Genomic DNA, 22,106 nt, shown 5'->3' with positions numbered 1-22,106 from the left:
ATAGTGACACGACATGGAGTCCCAGCGTCCATTGTCTCAGACCGAGACCCTAGGTTCAACTCCAGATTTTGGAGGAGCTTTCAGGAAGTGTGCGGGGACCTAAGTTAAATATGAGTACCGCGTACCATCCCCAAACGGATGGACAGAGTGAAAGGACCATCCAGACACTAGAGGATATGTTGAGAGTCTGTGCAATAGACCTTAAAGGAAGTTGGGATGATCACCTTGCCGTTGATCGAGTTTTCTTATAACAATAGCTTTCATGCTAGCATCGGAATGCCGCCTTATGAGGCCCTGTACGGAAGAAGGTGTCGATCTCCCTTATACTGGGATGAAGTAGGAGAGCGGAAGATGCTCGGACCCGAAGTGGTCCAAAGGACCAAAGATATAGTGGATCTTATCAGAGGGCGACTTGTAGCAGCCCAAGACAGACAAAAGAAATATGCAGACCTAGCCCGAAAGGACAAGGAATATGAAGTAGGGGACTTAGTACTGTTGAAAGTATCCCCTTGGAAGGGATTAACTGAGGTTCGGAAAGAAAGGAAAACTAAGCCCAAGATACATTGGACCTTTTGAGATATTAAGACGGATTGGAAAGTTAGCTTACGAGCTAGCCCTACCCCCTAATTTGCAACAAGTTCATAATGTGTTCCATGTGTCAATGCTAAGGAGGTATCATCGGGATGCCAGGCACATAGTGGAGTATGAGCAGGTGGATATGCAGCCAGATCTAACTTACGTGGAGAAGCCAGTAAGGATTATGGATAAGAAGGAGCAGGTGCTTCGGAACAAAGTGATCAAGCTAGTCAGAGTACTATGGCAGAATCATAATGTGGAAGAATCAACTTGGGAACTAGAGAGCACAATGCTAGAAAAGTACCCCCATTTGTTTTCTGTTTGATTCCGGGACGGAATCCTTTTAAGGAGGGGAGACTGTAATAACCCCAAAATTTTCAACTTTTTTTGTAACCCTTGTGAATAGTGTTTTAGCTGAATGAGAAAACTTTTCACGCCACACTATGTAGGGGTTCTGTTATGGATATTCTGGGATATTACTAGTACTCTATGAAGTATATAAGTGTATGTAAAGATCGTCAGAATCCAATTCCGAACACTTTGGTTTTTCCCGGAAATCCACAAGATACGGAGAGAATTGAGTATAAGGCAACAGGATAAAAAGGATTATAATAGAGGATCATAAAAAGGAATATAATGTATTGAGAAAGGTTAAGGGAACCTAAGTAATAAGATCCCGGGTATGATCCTTCAAACGATAAACGAGAACGAAAGTTAAGCGAACCGTATAACAGATCAGCGGTCATTAGGCAAACGATTAGGAAGTTAATCAAAGGGATTAGTGGGAAGGATGTCATCCAACCAATAGAAAGAGGACAAGGAAGGGAGGATGACATCATGAGGATGACATAAGCATGACATGGGAAGGAAGGAGGTGTGGTAGCTTTGTAACCACACAATTTCAAGGGCAAGAAAGTAATTGACTAAATCAAATACAAAACAAGTCAACCAAGCCAAGTAAAAATCATTCTCATCAAAAATCAAAAGCAACCAAGGCATGAGTTCTTCATTTGCTCTCGGCTTTTAGCTTTTTTAAAGGAATAAAATTTCAAAACTCAAGATCCAAGCCTCCTAAATTGGTAAGATAATTCCCTAATCATCTTCATGCTTAGTTAGGACTATATCATGAGTTTAAGCCATTAATTCTTTCTCAATCTTCTTCATTTAATCAAAGAAGAAGACAATGAATAGTGTTTTCAAGTTTTTTAACTTGAACTTTTCTTGGTTTTCTTGAAGATCCAAGCATTCTTAAGACTTCTCCAAGCTTCTTAAGGCTTCCTAGCTCCACCCACCACTTCAAGGAAGGTATACCATCTCCAAACCCTAGATTCCTATATATTATAAGATGATTTTGATTAGTGGGTTGATATTGTAGCTTGTTGTTATGATTTAGAGTTTGGGATTTGGAATGGTAGTGAAATGGAATGGTAATTGTTGTGGTTTTGATTTAAAGGAACTTAAGTATGATTAAAGTTAAGTTTAGGCATAAGTATGAATGATTAAATTGAATTGGTTGGGGTTGTTATGATGTGATAAGGATGGATGTTGGTTGTGTGTTGGATTTGAGGTTGGTTTGTGGTTGGTTTTGTATGGTTTAAAATTGGGAAATCGCGTAAACATAGCCGTCGTAACGTCCGATTTTCTATGGACTGTTTTTGTGCATAGCATTAGGACCCGAGAACCCCCTGCTAGATTATGACCACTGCCATGATTAGATAGCTCATGTTACGAGCTTCGTTTTGATATGTAGTTCGTTCGATTCCGATGCACGGTTTAGGAGAAACGGCCGTTTCAAGTAACGGCGTTTCGCGAACGAAACTTTTTCCCTCGCCTTACTTTGAAACATAGGTTAAAGACCAAAAAGGGTTAATTAATGTATGAAACATTTATGGTAAGTGTGTTAGGTAGTTGGTAAGACATTCGCGAAGGAATCGCTTTAAAACTCGTAAAGGTTAAATTATTAAAAATGGTGGAGCCGAGGGTACCCGAGTGACTTAAGCGAATCGGTGAGCGCAAAACAAGCGTTAGAGTCTAAGTTAGTTAAAGTATAGGTTTACAAGTGATTTTGGTTTAATTCCAACTTACTTGTTGTTTATAGGTTATCAGACTCGTCCCGAGCCTTTCTCACCCCAAGTCACTCAGGCAAGTATTCTATCCGTTATACTGTTGTGATGTATACACTTGTATATGCATTATCTTGTGATATTGCATGATTGTTATTAACAAATTTTGCGATATATTGGAGCATGCTAATATGGTATATATGCATGTCTGTTTCGTAATCTGGTTATCTATCTGTTGATTTCAATGCTTATAGTTGCATAATACCTATGCTAGAAATAAACAAGTAGTTGCGTATACCCTTAGTATAGGGGATAAAAGGTGAACATATTTCTAAACCGGGAGTCGATGTTCCCGAGTATATTATATATATATATTTATTTATTTATATATATATATATGGATATAGTTTTAAAACTATTAATCGAATAAGGTTTATTCGATAACTTTAACTTTATATTATTTATTGAATATTACTTGGATATTCATTTGAGGATGTATGACTCCTTTATGTTAAATGAATATTATTTTGAATATTCATTCGAGGACTTATGACTCCTTTTATTTATTTATCTGAATATTATTTGAATATTCATTCGAGGACTTATGACTCCTTTTATTTATTTATCTGAATATTATTTGAATATTCATTCGAGGGCTTATGACTCAGTTTATATTAATTAATGAATATTATTTGAATATTCATTTGAGGATCTATGACTCCGATTATTTGCTGAAATATATTCTTTATTTTATTAAAGAATAAGGTGTTAATAATCAAACTTATTTTCGATTATTCAAATAAAGATAATACTTTCATATAAGTATATCTTTGGTTATTTAATACTCGTTTCAAGTATAAGTTTTAATACTTCTACTTCAATTATTTTTATAAAAATTATTCTTATGGGAATATTATTTAAATAATAATATTCAGTCATTTTCTAAATATTCTGGGGACTGATTTACTTCATTAAATCAGCTTTACTCCAAACACTCTTTAAAGTGTTTTCGAGTCTTCAAAATGATTTTTAAAAGTTAGAGCGGATCCCAAAACTCATTTTTATATTTAAGATCTTCCTTTTAAAGGGGATTTAAATACTCGTTCAAAACCTGGGGAATCCGGCTCTGTGGTGTATTTTATATTCGCAACAAGGTTGCAGTTTTGGTAAATGAATTGATTACTTACCCAACGTTCGGGAAGTAAGTCCATCTATTGAGTCGGCATAAGCAACATGGGCTCAGTGGACGTCCATGATAGTGTAAGTGGCTCAGTGGGAGTCCATCAAATGCATAAGTGGCTGAGTGGCAGTCCAGCATAAGGTCCTAATTATGACCAGGGTGATGACCAGTGGGGAATTCGTCCATCTACTAGTAGAAAAGGTTACTAATGGGTATCCTTGCCTGATCAGCAAGATATCTGGTTTATGCCAAAGGTTTTCTTTTCCTTTCCAAAATTCATTGGATGTTTCAAACTCTGTTCATACTTTACATAACAGAGGTTCCAGGAAATGTTTTAGAGATATATATGTGGATATATATATATCGGGACTAAATAAAGTATCTCATAACTTTTTCATTCAATAATATTTCAAAGATTGAATCTATTCAAGTCTTAACTTGTGGTCTCATCTATGGGATGTTTTTCTTAAAACTTATAATACTTTGAACGGTGGTAGTTCAAGTAGCTTTATAAATGATATAAGTATGGTGAAGTATTGGTAACTTCATTCCTTGTTTTTACATTATATCTAGTATGTAATTATCTTACACACGATAAAGATTCTAGTAAGTATCCATTTAGATACTTGTATTATTGTTATCACTACATATTATCTTGCGAGCTGTAAGGCTCACTCTTGCTTTATTTCTTCATCACACAACAACAGTTAGGAGAGATGGCCAGACTCCAGCAGACCCAGCGCAAGCGCGTGGGAAGCGCCCCGCGTCTTCCCGATGATGTTGTGGCTGCTATAGCTGCAGAGGTAGATTCATTGTAGTTCAGACCATCTACTTTTGAGAATCAAATTATGTATAATTATAACTTGTGGCAGATAATGGCAATTAACTGTAAATTATCAAGTAATCACTTTGGGTTGTAATAATTTTAAATTGTGGATTCAAAGACTTGTACTTATTTCAATTTCATCTCTGAGACTATAACGGGTTGTGGTGTGTGTTAGTATGGGGTCACAGCATGAGGTTATTTATTATTAATTAAGTGAAGTGATATTGTGGAAAGAAAGACCGTGACAACCCGGATCCCCGACCCCGGATCTGGGGGTGTTACACAGTTCCCCAGGAGGTACTCACCCACCTCCTGTTCTTCTACATGGACTACCATCGCCATCTGGAGCGATTGGAGGAGGAAAGGCTGGAAGCTCTCCTCCAGCAAGAGCGAATCATCAGACTCGTTATTCTGTTTGTAGAGAGTAGGAAGAAGAAATAACTTATTTTCTTCTTCCTATTTTTCTTCATCGTCAGCCTTGCCCTGCTTCTTGAGCTAGGACAAAGGCTGTTGATGTTAGGTTTAGAAGGTTAGGACAATCTTGTAAAGTTCTGATGTAATTTAAAATTCATGAATGTATTCTCTTAATATATTAATGAAATTTCTATTTTTTTTGCAAGTTCTTGTCTCTGAGATGTTTTGTAATACATTGATAAATCATGATAAATATTCATATTCTGATGACCATTTTATTTTTGATTTAAATTAAGTTCTGATCTTAAAATATCAGTACTTGTTTACTTGATTTATTTTGGTCATTCTCACTCGATTTTTTTTTCTTCAGAATATTAGTGTTGCAGTGAAAAATAATTGAATAAGTGGGAACAGTTTCCATTTTAAATTAAAACTGATTGTACCTCGTTTAATGGAATTACTGGGTAAGTGGAACGGGTTTTCCTTGCAAAACTGCAAGTGGGTAAGTAATGATTACTATTTTCCTGTGCCCATTAACTATTCATTATTACTCCATGTCTGACAGGTGTCCAACGGTTATATTTTTTCTTCAAGTATAAGTAAGACAGAGAGAAGATTTTCCAATCTTTTATTTACTTTTACACTCTATATCTCTCTCTCTCTCTTTGCTTTTACTCTCTTTCATCTCCTGACGTTGGTTTTTCATACAGACAATTTATCAGACACCTAACAGGCACTCTTAAATCTCAGTTATTCTCATGGCACCTTAGGATTTGATCATTGATGGAGCTAAGTTCGTTCCAAATAACTATGTTGCAATTCTTGATAATGCTGAAGCTCCGTCTGAGTTGCATTTTGTGCAAGATCTTCTTGCACACAGTGAAATTGGGTATGCATTGACCCAGCCTTCAGTCTTTTCAAACCAACAAGTTCTGACGTTTTGGCGGACTGGGCACTTTGATAATGGTGGTACAAATCCCAGTATTGTTTTCGAAGTGGATGATTCTACACATGTGGTAACTCCTGGTACAATTCGCAAGGCCCTACATTTACCAGAAGGATGTACTTTTTCAACCCCAGAGGAATCAGCTCTTCAAGAGTTAATGGCCAGTTTGGGGTATGAGCAGAGTTTGGCTAAGCTTGGGCAGTTGAAACGGGCTCATATCAGAAAGGAATGGAGCTTCTTCTTCGACTGCATCACTAAAGCTTTTGGGAATAAGTGTTCCAACTTTGATGCCATCCCTATAATGAGTCAGCACATCGGGTATGCTATCATTAATCAAACTCATTTTGATTTTGCAACTGATGTGATAGGTTTTATCGGGGATAGGATGACAGAGGATAGGAATGTTGTCTACTTTGCTAGATTCTGTCAGCTTATATATAGTTTTTGTTGTGCTGATGAACCTCAATTAGCCAGTACCTTAACTCCACCTTTCAAAATTGCAAAACGAGCCTTTAATGACCTGATAAATGCTGACACTAAGAAAAAGGTGGTTAGACCATTATAGATTCCTCAGACTGTAAAACAGATCTTGGTAAATGCTGATCCTGAAACCTATAGATCTGTTTATTCTGATGTCCAACTTACCACCACATCCCAAACACCACAACAACCATCAGAACATACCACTCATTCATCTATACCCCAACCATCCCTCAGAACATATCTCAAATCATATCTCTCCACTTCACAGACAGCTCAACCCTCATCCTCAGCACCTACTGTGAAGCCTTCATCTTCTAAGCCTAAGAGGACAAAGACTGTTCCTCGAACACCTCAGAAGAGAAGGAGGATTGTTTTGAGAGATGAGTCTGATAATGAGGAACATGTTTCTACTTCAGAACCTGTTGTTAAAGAAGCTGAGAAAGTTCCTTCTCAGAAGGATTCTGGAATTGGGGGATCTAAGCTTCTCAAAAGGCTTAGAAGAATGACTTCTGTTGAACCTCCCAAGGAATCCCCATTTTCAAAGAGATACAAGAAACAGAGAGCTAAAAGGCCGGTTTCAGATGATGAGGAAGCAATAGCTAAGGAAGGAGATCAGGAATCTCTGATCTCACAAGAACCAGAATCTGCTCCAGCCACTGCTTCTCCATTAACTCCAACTCAGGAAGCTGCTACTGAAATGGCAAACACACCATCTGTGTCTCCTGTTCACAAGACTGTATCTCCTGTTGATCCAGGCACAAGTGCTGAAATTGATATCCAGAATTTGGTTGTGCCTGAAGTGCTTTACTTAGAAGCTCCAACAACAACTAATCCATCAACAACACTTGTTACTGATGCTGCTCAAACTCCAGAATTATCTACTACACCTTCTCTGCATCTAGATGATGATGATCAGAATATAGGTGAGCATCAGGATATGGCTGTTGATCAGAACTTGGCACCAGATCAGCAATTAGAGGATGATGCAGAAGCCTCAGTTGCTTCTCATACTGTTGTTTTATCAGAAGATACTGATTCTGTAAGTTCTGATGCTGCAAATGCTGGAGATACTGGTGATGCTACTCCAAATGTAGATGCTGATGAAGCAGGTCCTTCAGGACATGTCCCTCAACAAACTGTTCTTAAATTTGAACTAGTTAAGAAGTTTGTCATCAGAGAAGCACCAGTGCCTTGGAATGAAACTCCTGCAGGACATAAGTGGACTAAGGAATGGAACTCAGTTACCTGTGTTCCATCTGCAAAGAATCTTGCTGAGCACTTGACAAAAGATGATGAGATGTTAATCACTAATGATTTCAAAACACAGCTTAGAGTCACTGCATTTACTAAACATCTACAAGGTCTCCATTCAACTACTCATGCAGAGTTAAATAAGATTCAGGAAGAATTAATGAAGCAAGTACAAGTTCAGAAGATTGACAAGAAAAAATTCTTCCAACCTACCTTTGACAGAGTTGCTTATATTGAGAAGACTCAAGAGAAACAACAAGCTCAGATTGATGATATTCTGAAAAATCAAGCTTCTCAGTAATCTCAACTTAATGAAATCCAAGCCTCAGTGGAATTTCTTATCTCTCTTCTCTTACCTGCTGATGCCAAAAAAGGGGAGAAAGTAATTCAGTCCAAATGCAAAACTGATAAGACACTGAAGGGGAAGGATGATGAAAAAGATGACCATGGAAACTCTGGAATGGGTAGAGGTCATAGTCAAGGTAGAGGTTTCTCATCAAGAAAAGCTGAAATCACAAGTCACAGGACAAGTTCTGATGCTGGAAAAACAATTATTTCTGCTACTGGTAAAAGGATAAGTTCTGATGAACTTTTAGATCTTGATGAAGAAATGTCAAGACAGTTATTTCTCCAGGAAAATCCAGGAATGGACTTGGAGAGTCTAATGGAAGAAGAAGCCAGACTTAAATCAGGAAAAGTCAAATCTAAATCTGAAGCTTCTGGTAAAAAGGCACTTCCAAAACTCAAAGGCATTGTGATAAAAGAAAGGACAAATCCTGAAGCAACCATGGCTAAATCACAACTGCAGATAGATCCAAGGTCCAAGGGCAAAGAAAAAGTTGGTGAACCTATCAAGGTTTATGTGCTTCCTGTGAATGAAGAAATTACTGATGAAGATGCTGATCTTGCTCTGAATTCAAGAAAAGTTTTTAAGACAACCTCTGACATGGCTCAAGTTGTTCAGAGTCAAGAGATAGTAAGTTCTGATATTTCAAAGAAGCAAGTAACCTCTGACATAGCTGAAGTTAACTTGATATCAGAAGATAAATCAAAGACACTCCTACCAGGATTCACTAAAGCAAAACAGACTCAACCTTTGAAGACTGCTGCAAGTGGTTTTGAAGCAAGAGTGGTTACTGGAAAGGAAGCAAGAGATAAAACTGGATTGGGAAGTGCTGATGAAAGAAGAATACAGAACACTACCAATGATCCAACTTCCTTAAGTGAACCAGGTATTGGAGCAACTCCTGAGAGATTGAATCAACTGGAATCTGTACAAATGGTTTACCATACCAACTTGAAAGAACACATCTTGTTGTACTCCATGACAGATGGTAGGGTTTATCATATAAGGAAAAATGTCATTCCATTGAAGTATTTTGAAGAACTGGAGCATGTATTATTCTTACTTCAAGTGAATGACAAAATAACAGAAAGTGCTGCAAACTATTTGAAGAATCAGATTCAGAGACGGAAAAGGCTTTATTCAGCTAAGTCTGACAGCACATATCTTCCAAAGTACAGAGATCACAAGGGTGATATAGTTGAAATAGAGCCCAACACTACTAAGATTATAACTACCTTTCTGGGTTACAGGGCTGTGGAATTCAATCTTGAGTCTGACAAGGCATATTTGATCAGACTGGATCAGGATACAAGAAAAGCTAGAATTAATGATCTTGGGGCTGCAATCTTTCAAATTGGTGAAGATACTGCAGAACTTAAAGATGCTAAAAGGAGGATGATTGATGAACTCAGATATGCTGAGAGATGTATGCTGAAGAACTATCTCAGAACAACTCCTGACATCAGAGAAATCAGAAGATGAAGCCAAGTCAAGATCTACAACTGCTTAAATTCTGATATGAATACAGACTGAAGTTGTTATCAGAAGTTAAAGACTGGTAAAGCTTTAAGGACTGTAAGTTGTAGTTATCTAATCTAATTCTCATGCATTTGTACTTAATGTTTTTGACATCATCAAATATCTGTTAAACTTGTATATTATGTTAATTTACAAGTTGGGGGAGATTGTTAGATATATTTGATAATGTCATGGCTAATGTGATTTATGTTTAGTTTTCAGATCTTACTTAAACAGGATAAATCAGTACTTACTGGAAGTCAGGACTTAAGGATATCAGTACTTATATTATCAGGAGATAATCATCAGAAGATGGATATCAGAACTTAAGTAGTGAAGGACGTTCAGATAAGGACAGCAACTGACTAAAGGAAAGAAGATCGAGACAAACATAAGAAGAGATATTCATGAAGAAGGAATTCTATGAAGAATAGAATACTTGGAAGAAAAGGTATCTGATTGATATATTTTAGGAAGCAGAATTATATTCCATATCAATTAGCGATTATCTTGTAACTGTGTAGTATATAAACACAGACATAGGGTTTACACTATAAGTATTATCATATTCGAGAAGATTATTCATTGTAACCCTAGCAGCTCTCGTGATATTTGTTCATCACTGAGAGGTAACAGTTCCATACTATAACAGAGTTTATTATTTCAATAAAGTTTATTTTCTGTTACTTGAGTTATTAAAGTTCAATTTGATTGTACTATACACTGTATTCACCCCCTCTACAGTGTGTGTGACCTAACAATATTTACTGGCCCAAACAAGTCCATGTGAATAAGCTGCAAGGGTGTACTAATGGAATTCACAGTTTTTGACTTGTGACTAGATCTTTTCATCTTTCCTTTTTGACAAGCTTCACAGACTTCAACTTGAGCAAACTCCAGCTTGGGTATGTCTCTCACTAACTCCTTTTTGACTAAGTTATTAATTGCCTTGAAATTCAAGTGAGACAGCTTCTTATGCCATAACATGCTTTGTTCTTCTGATTCCTTGGTATAGAAGCAGCAAATACCATCCTTATTTGTTGAGTCCAAGTCTGCAACAAACAAGCTTCCTTTCCTTTGCTCCTTTCAGAGCAATTTCACCAATTTTCTTGCTGGTAAAGGTGCATTCTTCTTTGTTGAATAAAACCTTAAAGCCTTTGTCTACAAATTGGCTAATGCTGGGAAGATTCACCTCAAGACCAGCTACTAGTGCTACATCATCAATGACAACATTTTCAGAAACAATCTTGCCATATCCCATTGTAAATCCTTTGCTGTTGTATCCAAAGGTCACCAATGGTTCGGCTTTCTCCTCAAACCGTGATAGTAGGGCCTTATCACCTGTCATATGTCTGGAACATCCACTGTCAATGATCCATATGACTTTTTTCACTTTTCGCTGCATACAATGATATTCATGTGTGTTTAGTGACCCAAGCAGTGTTGGGTACTTTCTTCTTGTTAACTGATTTAGCAGAAGTAGAGTGATTTGTTTTAGATAAAATAGAATTTAATGATTGTTGTGCACTATCCCTTTCTGATGTAGACTCAATTTTTGATTCTTTAAGATCTAATCTCAGTTTGTGGCAACTCTTCATCACTTTCAAGTTGCACGGGATGCAGTCAAACTTATCACAAAATGAGTGGGGATAATTTAAATCTGCTTCATTGTATTTGCAAGCTCCTTCTGTTGGCTTACTAACACCCTTTTTACAAAGGTGAGTTAGAAGATTTGTAGAACCACAATTTCCACACTTCTTGCCGGGAACATCTGCAACATAGGCCAGATTATTGCTTTTGGTTATCCCCTTTATCCCATTTCTATTCTTCTTCTTCTTTCTTGCATCTTTAATCTTGGTTTCTTTGACAAGAGTCTTGGTACTTTGATTGTCCATAAGATTTTCTTCAGCCTTGGAAGATTAAGTTGAACTTGCATTTTTCTTTTCATTGTCCTCATCTGTAATTTCTTGCTTGATGATCAATTCTTCTTCACTGAAGTTTACTTCACCAGTCTTAAACATAGGTGACCCAATATTTCTCAGCATTGCTGGAATATTTTCACTCTTTGTTGCTTTTCCTCTGTCACCAGTGTTTTTCTTTTACCTGTTTAAGGTATCATAACCAAGACCAATAACAATGTTTGCACATGGTTTATTTTTTTCATGGTACCGACCAACCAATTCAGATGCATTCTTGAAGGACTTCAACTTTACTTCACTTTTCTCCAGTTTTTCCCTTAGCACAACCTCAATCTCATTTGCCCACTTGAGCTTGTTTTTCAAATAGCCATTTTCTTGTTTGAAGGCTTCAAGCTCCACTGTCAACAATTCAGCTTCTTGTTTTTCACTTTCAAGCTTCTCATTTAACTTTGTTAATCTGTTAACTTCTTTATTAGCAGCAACCATGCTTGTATGAATGTGAAACATTTCTGTGCTCATCTTTTCAACAGTTTCCTTATATTAATTCACATTTAAATCAGTGGAGGTAAGAGTTGGTACCTATGATTTAGATGAGGATGACTCTCCTTTCTCCAAGGCCATGAGTGCATAGTTTCCTGGTTCTTCATCTTCATTATTTTCAGAGTCATCCCAACTTTTACCTTGTGAAATATAAGCTTTGCTTTGTTATTTCTTCAGAAGAGCTTCATACTTTGCTTCAAGTTCAAGATACGCTTTATCTTTCTTTGCCTTCTTGGGTTTCCTGCATTCTGTAGCAAAGTGGCCTAGTTCATCATAATTGAAGCACCTTATATTATATCTGTCAACAGATCCAGTTTTGTAACCACTCTTGCTATCAGAATTGTACTTCCCCTTCTCTTTCCAGCTGTTATCTTTGTTAAAGGACTGTCCTTTACTTTTGAAGTATCTTGGCTTCCTTACTTTAATGTTAGAGAATTTTCTAGCCAGATAGGCCATTGACTAATCTAGCTCATCCAGTTCTTCAAGAGTATAGAACTCATCCTTTTCCAACTCTAATATGACTTTCTCCTGTGAATCAATTATTCTCTGCTCACTTGTTGAGGCAACTGGAATATGAGATCTTGGTTCATCATTAGAAGTTTGGCCTTCATTTACTATTAAAGCACTTGAACCATCTACAACATGTCCTTGGCCAGATCTCAATGATTGCCTTTGAATCATATCTAGTTCATAGGTTTTGAGAATTCCATATAGAACTTCCAGAGTTATTCTGCTCAAGTCTCTCCCTTCCCTGATTGCTGATATTTTCTGTTCCAAATGGTCATGGAGAGTAAGCAAGAACTTTAGATTCACCTCTTCAGCTTCATAGTATTTGTTATGAAGCTGCAAGTCATTTATCACCTTATTGAATCTTTCAAACACATCAGTAATGCTTTCCTTAGGCTTACCCATGAAACCCTCATACTGTGAAATCAGTATCCTTCTTTGATTAAATCTAACCTCCTCAGTTCCTTCATAGAGTATTTCAATCTTCTCCCATATTTGCTTGGCAGTGTCACAATTAACAATATTGTTGTACATCACATTGTCAAGTGACTCAATCAATATCAATTGCAAGATGCTGTCCAGGGAGACTTTCTCCTTTTCAGGGTCAGAATACTCAGCTGGATCTTTAGGAGCATAATGAGCTGGTATGACCATGTCTCCATCTGTAGATTGCTCAACTCTTACCATAGGAATGAATTATTCAAACACCTATCATTTACTAAGTTTATCTTTTTCAAAACAAACTAACATATTAATCTTTCAAGACTTATTCAAATCATTTTCAAATAAAACCGTTTTTAACATAATATTATATTAGGTAATGAATCATACACAGAGGGGGGTGAATGTGTTTTTCCGATTTTAGGCTTTTCTTGAAAGTTAATGATCGAACAAAGTAAATTAAATCTTGTATAGAGAAATGTTCATGGAGAATTTAAACTTGCAGAAAATAAAGAATACAAATCTTCAAAACTCACTTAATTTTTATATTAAAAATTAAGACTGTTTTGCTACAAAATTTCTAAGCTCTTTAATGTTAAAGAGCTCAGCTTCTTCTTGAGAGTGATCCAAGAGATTTTATCTAAATTGTTGCATCTAACTAGAGGACCAGCATTAACTTTATAACTCAGTTAACTGCTGGTTTACACAGTGGATAATAAACATGTTATTAGCGTTTCTAAATTGTCACTTGTCATTTCTATTTATAGAAAAGCAAATCTTCCATTTCTGGATTAGCATATCTTTAGCATCCCGTGTTTACTTAAATCTTCCTCTGTCAATTAATCTTTACCATTGATCTTGCACACTCTTCAAGCTGTTTTTTGTAGACTTGTCAATCCAGCTGTTGGATTGTTTGTTGATTGTTTATTTTGGATATTGAACTGATCTGCAATTCTGTACTTTGAGACTGTACTTCGAGATCTCCAGTTTGAACTAATAGAATACTTGACATCTCGATAAGTATATAGGTTTATCGAGATCTCTAGCATTCCATATTGAGTTTGACTTATAGAGGTCTTCAGCTTGTCGAGATCTCTAGTCTTCACATCTTCACTATGACTTATCGATAACTCTGAGTTCTCTAGTGAATGAATGACTTGTCGATATCTCCAATCTTCAGTTCTTTAAAATTGGCTTGTCGATATCTTCTTGAGTTCTCGAGTAGCTTTCCTGACTTCTCCACTCCCGGTGGATATTGCTCATCAGTCGAGTAGATATACAGCTCATTCGTCGAGTAAATATTGTTCATCCGTCGAGTAGATATTGCTCATCCGTCGAGTAGATATTGCTCATCCATCGAGTAGATATTTCTTATCCGTCAGTACTCTCTGGAGTTCTCGAATGACTTCTCTATAACATTAAATCTGTGACTTGTAGAGATCTTGACTTAGAATATTTTTCTCCAAACATATTTATTCAACTCCAAGCTTCTTCAAAACTCTTCTGAGGCATGATCTTCTTGATCTTCTTCCAGATAGAATCCTTAGGCTTGATACTGTTTTAGGATAAAGACTCCAGTCTGCTCTTTTGCATTTTTACAGACTTTAAGTGTTATAAGTACAAAATACAAATTAAGATAACAATACAACTTACTTAGGGTTGACCCCAAGCTTAACTGATTACTGAAAATATCTGTTCATTAATCTTTTACTCAGATCAGATGTCCATTTGATTTGCTTCTTACTATGATCAGAAATGCTAATGACATTGTTAGTTCCAGTAATCTTTGACATCATATATTATATATTACATCATATCTGTTTGTTTGAAAAACAAATCTGTTAGATCTTGTGTCTATATATACAACTCATGATTTTAGAAGTGTGACTAATACTTACACGTCTAATCTTCTTCTGAATACATTTCTTGTTCTCTATACCTTCACTCGAATATCCAGTTGAAAGAGATAATAGTTTGAGTTGTAAATTCCATATCTTTACATTGTAACGTGTATTCATATTAGAGATGCACAAAAAGTCTGGGCCCAAAAATCTGGCCCGACCCGATCCGGTCAAAGCCCGGTCAAGCCCGGCCCGGTCCCGGCCCGGGATTAGGGCCTCGACGGGCCCTATATTTTTAGGCAAAGCCCGGGCTTCGGCCCGGCCCGACCCGATTAAAAGCCCGAAAAAGCCCGGTTAAAATCTGATTATTCTAATATATTTTCTTATATATTTATGAATTCACATTTACTATAAATATAAATAATACTTTAAAGTTTAAGCACATATATATTTACATATTTGTGATTAATAATATTATTTATATACTTTATTGCATAAATAATGAAAGAAATATAGTAAATACACTATATATATTTGGATAACAATGATAAAACATATTATTCTATGAACACGTTTATTTTTTACCGAACTTAAATATTTTCAATGAAGTAATGTTTTCATAAAATATTTTATGTAAACTAATACATTTTTACGTTGATCTAATTGTTAACATATGTAGTCTTCAGAATCTCTAATAAAACTCGATCCGATTTAAATTAGAAAAAACCTAGCCCGATCCGATCTGGCCTGAAAAAAAGCCCAGTTAGGCCTGTCTCGAGGACCCAAACGGGCTCTGACATTTTCGGAAAGCCCAGCCCATCCGATCGGTCTTTTGTGCATTTCTAATTCATATCAAGTTGTGTCGAGTTGTGGCAAGGCTTGATTCCCGGAAAATAGAAAAGGTAGTCAGATGACTAGGGTATAGCAAGTGTGCTAGGTAGCAAGGTTTGCTAGGGAAGGGTTTCTTGCTATCCATTTGTAATCAAATAAAAGATCGTAAGTTCTTTTATTGAAGTTGATATAATACATTCTCTGTACTAATTGGCATAGAGACTTAGATGTAGGTCATAGATTAGGTGTAGGACCCGAACCAAGTGAAAACTCTTGGTGTTCTGCATTGTTTAATTTCTTTATTACTGCATTTATACTTCAGAAATATACCTTCTGCAGTTAATTGAGACTGTCTCATTGTCTGTCATATTTGTAAAGGGTCTGTCTCATTTATATAAGAGACTGTCTCATTTGTCATATCAGTTAGATTATTGTTTATATCAAATGGACTTTTGAATTTCAAAAACGATAGATATTTTATATATAATCTGTTCAAGATTAGCCACTTTCTTCATATTTTATGTTTCTCCTCCAATCATAGATTCCACAACTTAACCATCCAAAACATGTTCTATTCTTGGCGCATCATCCTCCGTCTCTTTTTGTCCTCACAAAAAATAATTTCGGTTATGATAAAATAAACAAAATAATTAATTAGTAATCCGCCCCTCCTACACAGGACCTTAGTTAATAAAAATTAGTATCATTTATCTTATCTTGCAGAAGCATCTGTATCTGCAGCAGCAGCAGAGGCCCCTGAAGAGGGTGAAGCGCCCCCCACTGGAACGTGGGTGTGCGCATCACCATCATACAAACATCATGATAATGGCCTTAATCACCAAAGTTAACCACCATGATCAACATTTTGGTCGTCCTCAGGGGCTGCTCATTGCATGTGCCATCATACTAATTTTATGTCGGTCATCTTTATCAGATGCATTATCAGAATCTGAAATACTTCTAAAATTTAAAGCCTCCCTCTCAATTAATAATGCATTATCTAATTGGAATGACTCGAAACCGCCATGTCCAACAGGGAATTGGGCAGGTGTTTATTGCTTGAACAATACCGTGTGGGGGTTGAAATTGGAAGATATTGGACTCAAAGGAAATCTCAAAGTGGAGATGTTAAAAGAATTGCGAGGTCTAAGGACAATTAGCGTGATGTGGAATGATTTGGAGGGAGACCTTCCACATTTTAGGGCAGTAAGCTCATTAAAAGCTGTTTATGTGTCTTATAATAATTTTTCGGGTGAAATCAAGGCAGATGCATTTCTTGGAATGTTTTCGCTGAAAAGGTTTCATGCTGCGCATAATCAATTCACTGGTCAAATACCAGTGTCATTGTCAGTGTTGCCCAGGCTTATGGACTTGAGGTTGGAAAACAACAGATTCAGGGGTGAAATACCTAATTTTCAACAAAAGAATTTGAAATTTTTCAACGTATCCAACAATGAGTTAGAAGGTCCAATTCCAGATAACCTTATCAACCTTAGTGCAACATCATTCGGGGGTAATTGATTTTGTGTTTTTTGATCCAGATCATTGTGCATATGTAACCATTTCTCATAAAATAAATAATCTAGGATCATATATAACATATTCTGTGTTTTTTAACTATGTGCATCTTTATCAATTACTAGTATCGCAAACGTAGATATTTTTCTAATGAAATACTTATGTCGGGCGGTATGTATATCCACAAAACAGGAAACACTAATCTTTGTGGTGGGCCATTGGGTTCATGCAAGATAATGGTGTCAAAATTATCGGTTGCAATAATTGTTCTAAGTGTGGTAGCTGCAGTTGCAGCACTTGCAGCAATAGTTGTAGCTTTTGTCATCCTTGGTCAACGCAGGCAACCGTCCACCCAACACGAGCATGCTACAAACGTAACAGGGCCAACAATCACAAGTATGCCAGAAGCAAACAAAAAACCAATGGCCTCTACTGCTATCACCGATTTAGACAGTATAGAGCAGGGAAGATCACATGTTGCTGCTGGAACTACAACCTACAAACGGTCAATCTCAAAGAGTAATGGTGTTCAGAATAGTATGAAGCTAACATTCGTGAGGGAGGATTGTCCAAAATTCAACTTGTCTGACTTGCTTAGGGCCTCAGCCGAGATACTGGGGAGTGGGATATTTGGGTCTACTTATAAGGCAGATCTGCGAGACGGTAGTAGCCGCGTTGGTAAATTGCGGCCTTCAGCTGTAGTTGTGAAGAGGTATAGAAAAATGAACAATGTGGGAAGAGAAGATTTTCAAGAGCATATGAGAAGGTTAGGAAAGTTTAGACATCCAAATTTGCTTCCGCTTGTGGCTTATTACTACAGGAAAGAAGAGAAGCTCATGGTTTCTGATTATGTTGCCAAAGGCAGCTTGGCATTTCATCTCCACGGTACGTAATGTAATATTAAAATGTACATGGGTAAATTGTCCTTCTATATAGTATATATAGATTCTGGTAGCTAGCTGAATTTTCTGCCTTATGATGGATCAGGAGGCAGCAACTCATTGGGCTGGGGAAAGCGATTGAGAATTGTTAAAGGAGTAGCTCGAGGACTTCTATATCTTTACAAAGAGCTTCATAGCCTAGTAGCGCCACACGGTCACCTGAAATCTGCAAATGTGGTGTTGACCGAAGCTTGGGAACCTGTGCTCACTGACTACGCGTTGACACCTATAGTGAATCAAGAGGATGTGCAGGATCTAATGATCGTTTATAAATCACCAGAGTACAAACAACTAGGCCGCATAACCAAGAAAACAGACATCTGGACTCTTGGAATACTGATTTTGGAGATTCTGACGGGAAGATTTCCAGCCAATACTATACAACCCGGGAAAGGGGCTAAAGAGAGTGTGGATTCGGGAACGTGGGTTGAAACCCTCGTCAAGGAAGATGAGAACTGGAAGGACAAAGTGTTTGACAAAGATATGATGATGAATATCAAAGGAAAAGAAGAAGAACAAGAGATGATTAAGCTCTTAAAAATTGGTTTGGCTTGCTGTGAGATAGATGTGGAAGCGAGATTGGATATAAATGAGGCTGTTGAGCGTATCGAAAATGTCAGAGAACCCGATCATAATTCTGTTGTTTGCAATGACCATCATCATGGTGATGGTGCTTCAAAAGATGAAGATTTTTACTCTTCGTATGCTAGTGAAGGGGATATGCGTTCTTGTAGAGGATTATCTGACGATTTTTCATAGCTCATGCAATCTTTAATCTTCCAATAATATTTTATCCTTTTTTCATTACATGGTGGAATCATGAATTTGGGTACAAGGTTAAAACTATAGCTTAATCATTCATGTGATTTAGTTGTTCCAATGGGACAACAATTTGTAATGGAAAACCACAACAAAACTCTAAATATAATATAGACAAAGTGTAGAATTTAGAATTTGCACTGGATCATGGAGTATTATAATAGCAATCAGAAGTCTAGAATCTTTGTTATACAAGTAATAACAAAGTCCCCATGAAAGCCGCTAGAGTATCTCCAACACATATTGCCAGGAAATTGCTAAATCTCATGCGTTATGAAATCCTTGGTTATTAATCTAGGTTACCAAGGTATTGGAGTTGTATGGTTGCGAAGTGGTTATCTATCAAAGTTGTCAAAATTTGACAACTTCTTAAAATGGTTAAAATACATATACAAATGTAAAAAGTTTATATCAATAATGTCTTTTTTAGTTTATGAGTCATTTACAATTTAATTTAAGGAACCACTTAGGCAACAATTAAAGGTTTATTGGAGTAGAATGTTGTCAAGTTGATATAAAATTGAGTGAAAATAAAATATTAATATATATGATGATTTGGCAAAATTGGCAACTAGTTTGACAACCCCTTATTGGAGATGTTCTTACAGGCTCCCAAACTTTTTTGGGGCTTTTATTTTTTTTTGTTTTTCCTTTTCCTGCCCGATTTGCTTGCACTCCTGTTTAAGTTTTTCCAAGTGTTCAATATTCAATGGAGACCTATTTTTGAGCCCTAATATTAAATTATAAAAAAATTATTTTGGAGTATTTTTTTGTTGGGGAGTCATGCAAACCTATTTTTAGTACGTATTTTTTGTTTTGACAAAAATATAGTATATATATGATTTTCTTGATTTTGAAAAGGGTGCCAAGCTAGTCGAGTGTGCTATTGTTACGTGAGGGCATGTTTTGCAAATCTCATAATTAATTCCCATAAAATTATTTTGGTTAATTTTTTTTTCTTGTGACTAGTGATGTAAACCTATTTGTAATATGTAAGACACAGTTGAAAAACTTTGCGTAGGTCGATACACAATAATAACACGATACATGAATAGAATTGAGTACGGTAAAATAATACAAATATTAAGAGCCAACAATATATGAAGCGGATCATTCATATGTATTATCGGAGTCATCATCATCTTCATTGATGTTCTAGGTATGGGACTCGATGAACGTCTTCATTCTATGTAATTCCCTCGTTGACTCCTCATTTTCACGCTGCAGCTCACGAATTTCTGCACAGTGGGCTACATTCTCTGTGGTAATCTCTTCCCTCATAATTTCAATGAGAACCGCTGCACGGGGTTCATGTGGCTCTTCGATCCAACGTTCGTAAATGCAAACACCGTCGGGATATTTGATAAACCGCCTTCCTGCGTCAATACCCTTCCAGTAATGCGCTACAACATATATTTTTTCACAAAAACACTTAACCAAATTTGGGAGTGAAGATATAATTACTTTTGATGAGTGTGACTTCATAAGGTTGTAACTCTCTATTTATAAGTGATTTGGTTAAGAAGACATAAGCTACATTGAATGACAGTTCACGTGCTAAATATACTATACAATTATAGTTCATAATTTAAAACTTAATTGTGACTTGTCATTGTTGCTCTAACCTGCATTATTTTCAAAATTTATGGATTCATCATCTGTTGTAAAGTGACATCGATACTCTATACATGTAATGACTTTACATGCATAGACTTATCTTTTCCTATGTAGTTCATTTATATGATTTGACTTGTCACTACTGTTTTTCATGTGTCCTTCCACTTGAACTTGTTCTGTGTTTATCTCAAATTATTGAAAATGCTTGAATATGGTATCAACTGCTTACTAATACAGAACAGTAATTCGAAACAGAACTGAAATGAGCACCCAACTATTAATGATAATAATATTACAATAAAGAAAGATACAACTAATATCGAGCTAGAATGCATAAATCCAAAAAGGAAAAAAATGGCACTCAAATCATAACACAATAATTTTTGTCAACATGCTGCGATCGATGTTCAACATCACTATGATCATGGTTCACCAATACTTCGTGTCCACACAATAGGTGTATTGTTTGTTGAGTATACAACAATGAAAGCAAAACTCAAAGCGAATAAACAAGAACAAAAAAATAAACGACAATCAAACAAGATAAAGATTTACGTTGTTCAGAAATTCCTACTCCACAAGCCGCACTAATTTTGTATTGATCTCTCACAATTTGTTGTGTTATAATTTTACAATTACATGAGTATTTATAAGAGAAGAAACTAGGCCTAAATCAAAATTATAGTCCAAATTTGAAAAGGAGACTAATCCATAAACTAATCTAGATCAGAGTCTGAATAGTCTATTTTTATGAGCTTAATTAATAGACTCCACAAACCCAATAATCTCCCACTTGGAGTCTGGCCAATCTTCACTTCACTCTTGTAAGTCTAGTAAAATCAACTCTTCAATCAATAATTCTAACTAGTGTAGCGTCTTCTCATCAATCAATTCTGAAGGCCAGTTGAAGCTACGCAAAGCTTCAACTTTCTTTCGTAACCACCTTAGTCAACATATCTGTAGGATTCTTTGAACCAAGGATTTTCTTCAAGGACAAGATACCATTGCTTATCAACTCTCTTGTAAAGTGATATCTCAGCTGAATATGCTTCGTCCTAGCATGAAACATAGGATTTTTCGCAAGATGAATAGCACTCTGACTATCGCTATACAAAGCACTGTCCGCCTGTTTCTTGCCCAACTCCTCAAGAAAATTCTTCAACCAAATCATCTCCTTGCTAGCTTTAGAGATAGCCATATATTCTGCTTCTGTGGTTAAAAGAACAATAGTCTTTTGAAGTCGAGACATCCAACTAACTACGGTGCCACCCAAAGTGAAAATAAAACCCGTTGTACCTTTTCTTGTGTCCAAACATCCACCCAAATCTGCATCAGAGAACCCTTCCAAGATAACATCTTTCTTACTGAAACATAGCGCAAACTTGGATGTGCCTTTCAAGTAGCGTAACAACCACTTGACTGCTTCCCAATACTCTCTTCCTGTATTAGACATAAATCTGCTAACAACTCCCATTACATGAGCAATATCTGGCCTTGTACACACCATAACATACATTAAAATGCCAACT

General features: G+C 36.4%; 1 protein-coding gene across 1 annotated transcript; it reads left to right on the top strand.

Annotated features, from left to right (window-relative positions):
• Window positions 1-16,343: 16,343 nt before the first annotated feature.
• LOC141671000 (pollen receptor-like kinase 1) lies at window positions 16,344-18,946 on the top strand. The gene is made up of 3 exons (XM_074477063.1): window positions 16,344-17,195; window positions 17,393-18,085; window positions 18,188-18,946. The coding sequence occupies exons 1-3, from the start codon at window positions 16,502-16,504 to the stop codon at window positions 18,898-18,900; spliced, it is 2,100 nt and encodes a 699-aa protein (XP_074333164.1). The 5' UTR covers window positions 16,344-16,501; the 3' UTR covers window positions 18,901-18,946.
• Window positions 18,947-22,106: the final 3,160 nt, after the last annotated feature.

This window comes from Apium graveolens, chromosome 7, assembly GCF_009905375.1.
Source record: "Apium graveolens cultivar Ventura chromosome 7, ASM990537v1, whole genome shotgun sequence".
Lineage (NCBI taxonomy): Eukaryota > Viridiplantae > Streptophyta > Magnoliopsida > Apiales > Apiaceae > Apium > Apium graveolens.
Note: the sequence above shows the minus strand (reverse complement) of the source record. Positions and strands in the feature narration are given on the sequence as shown.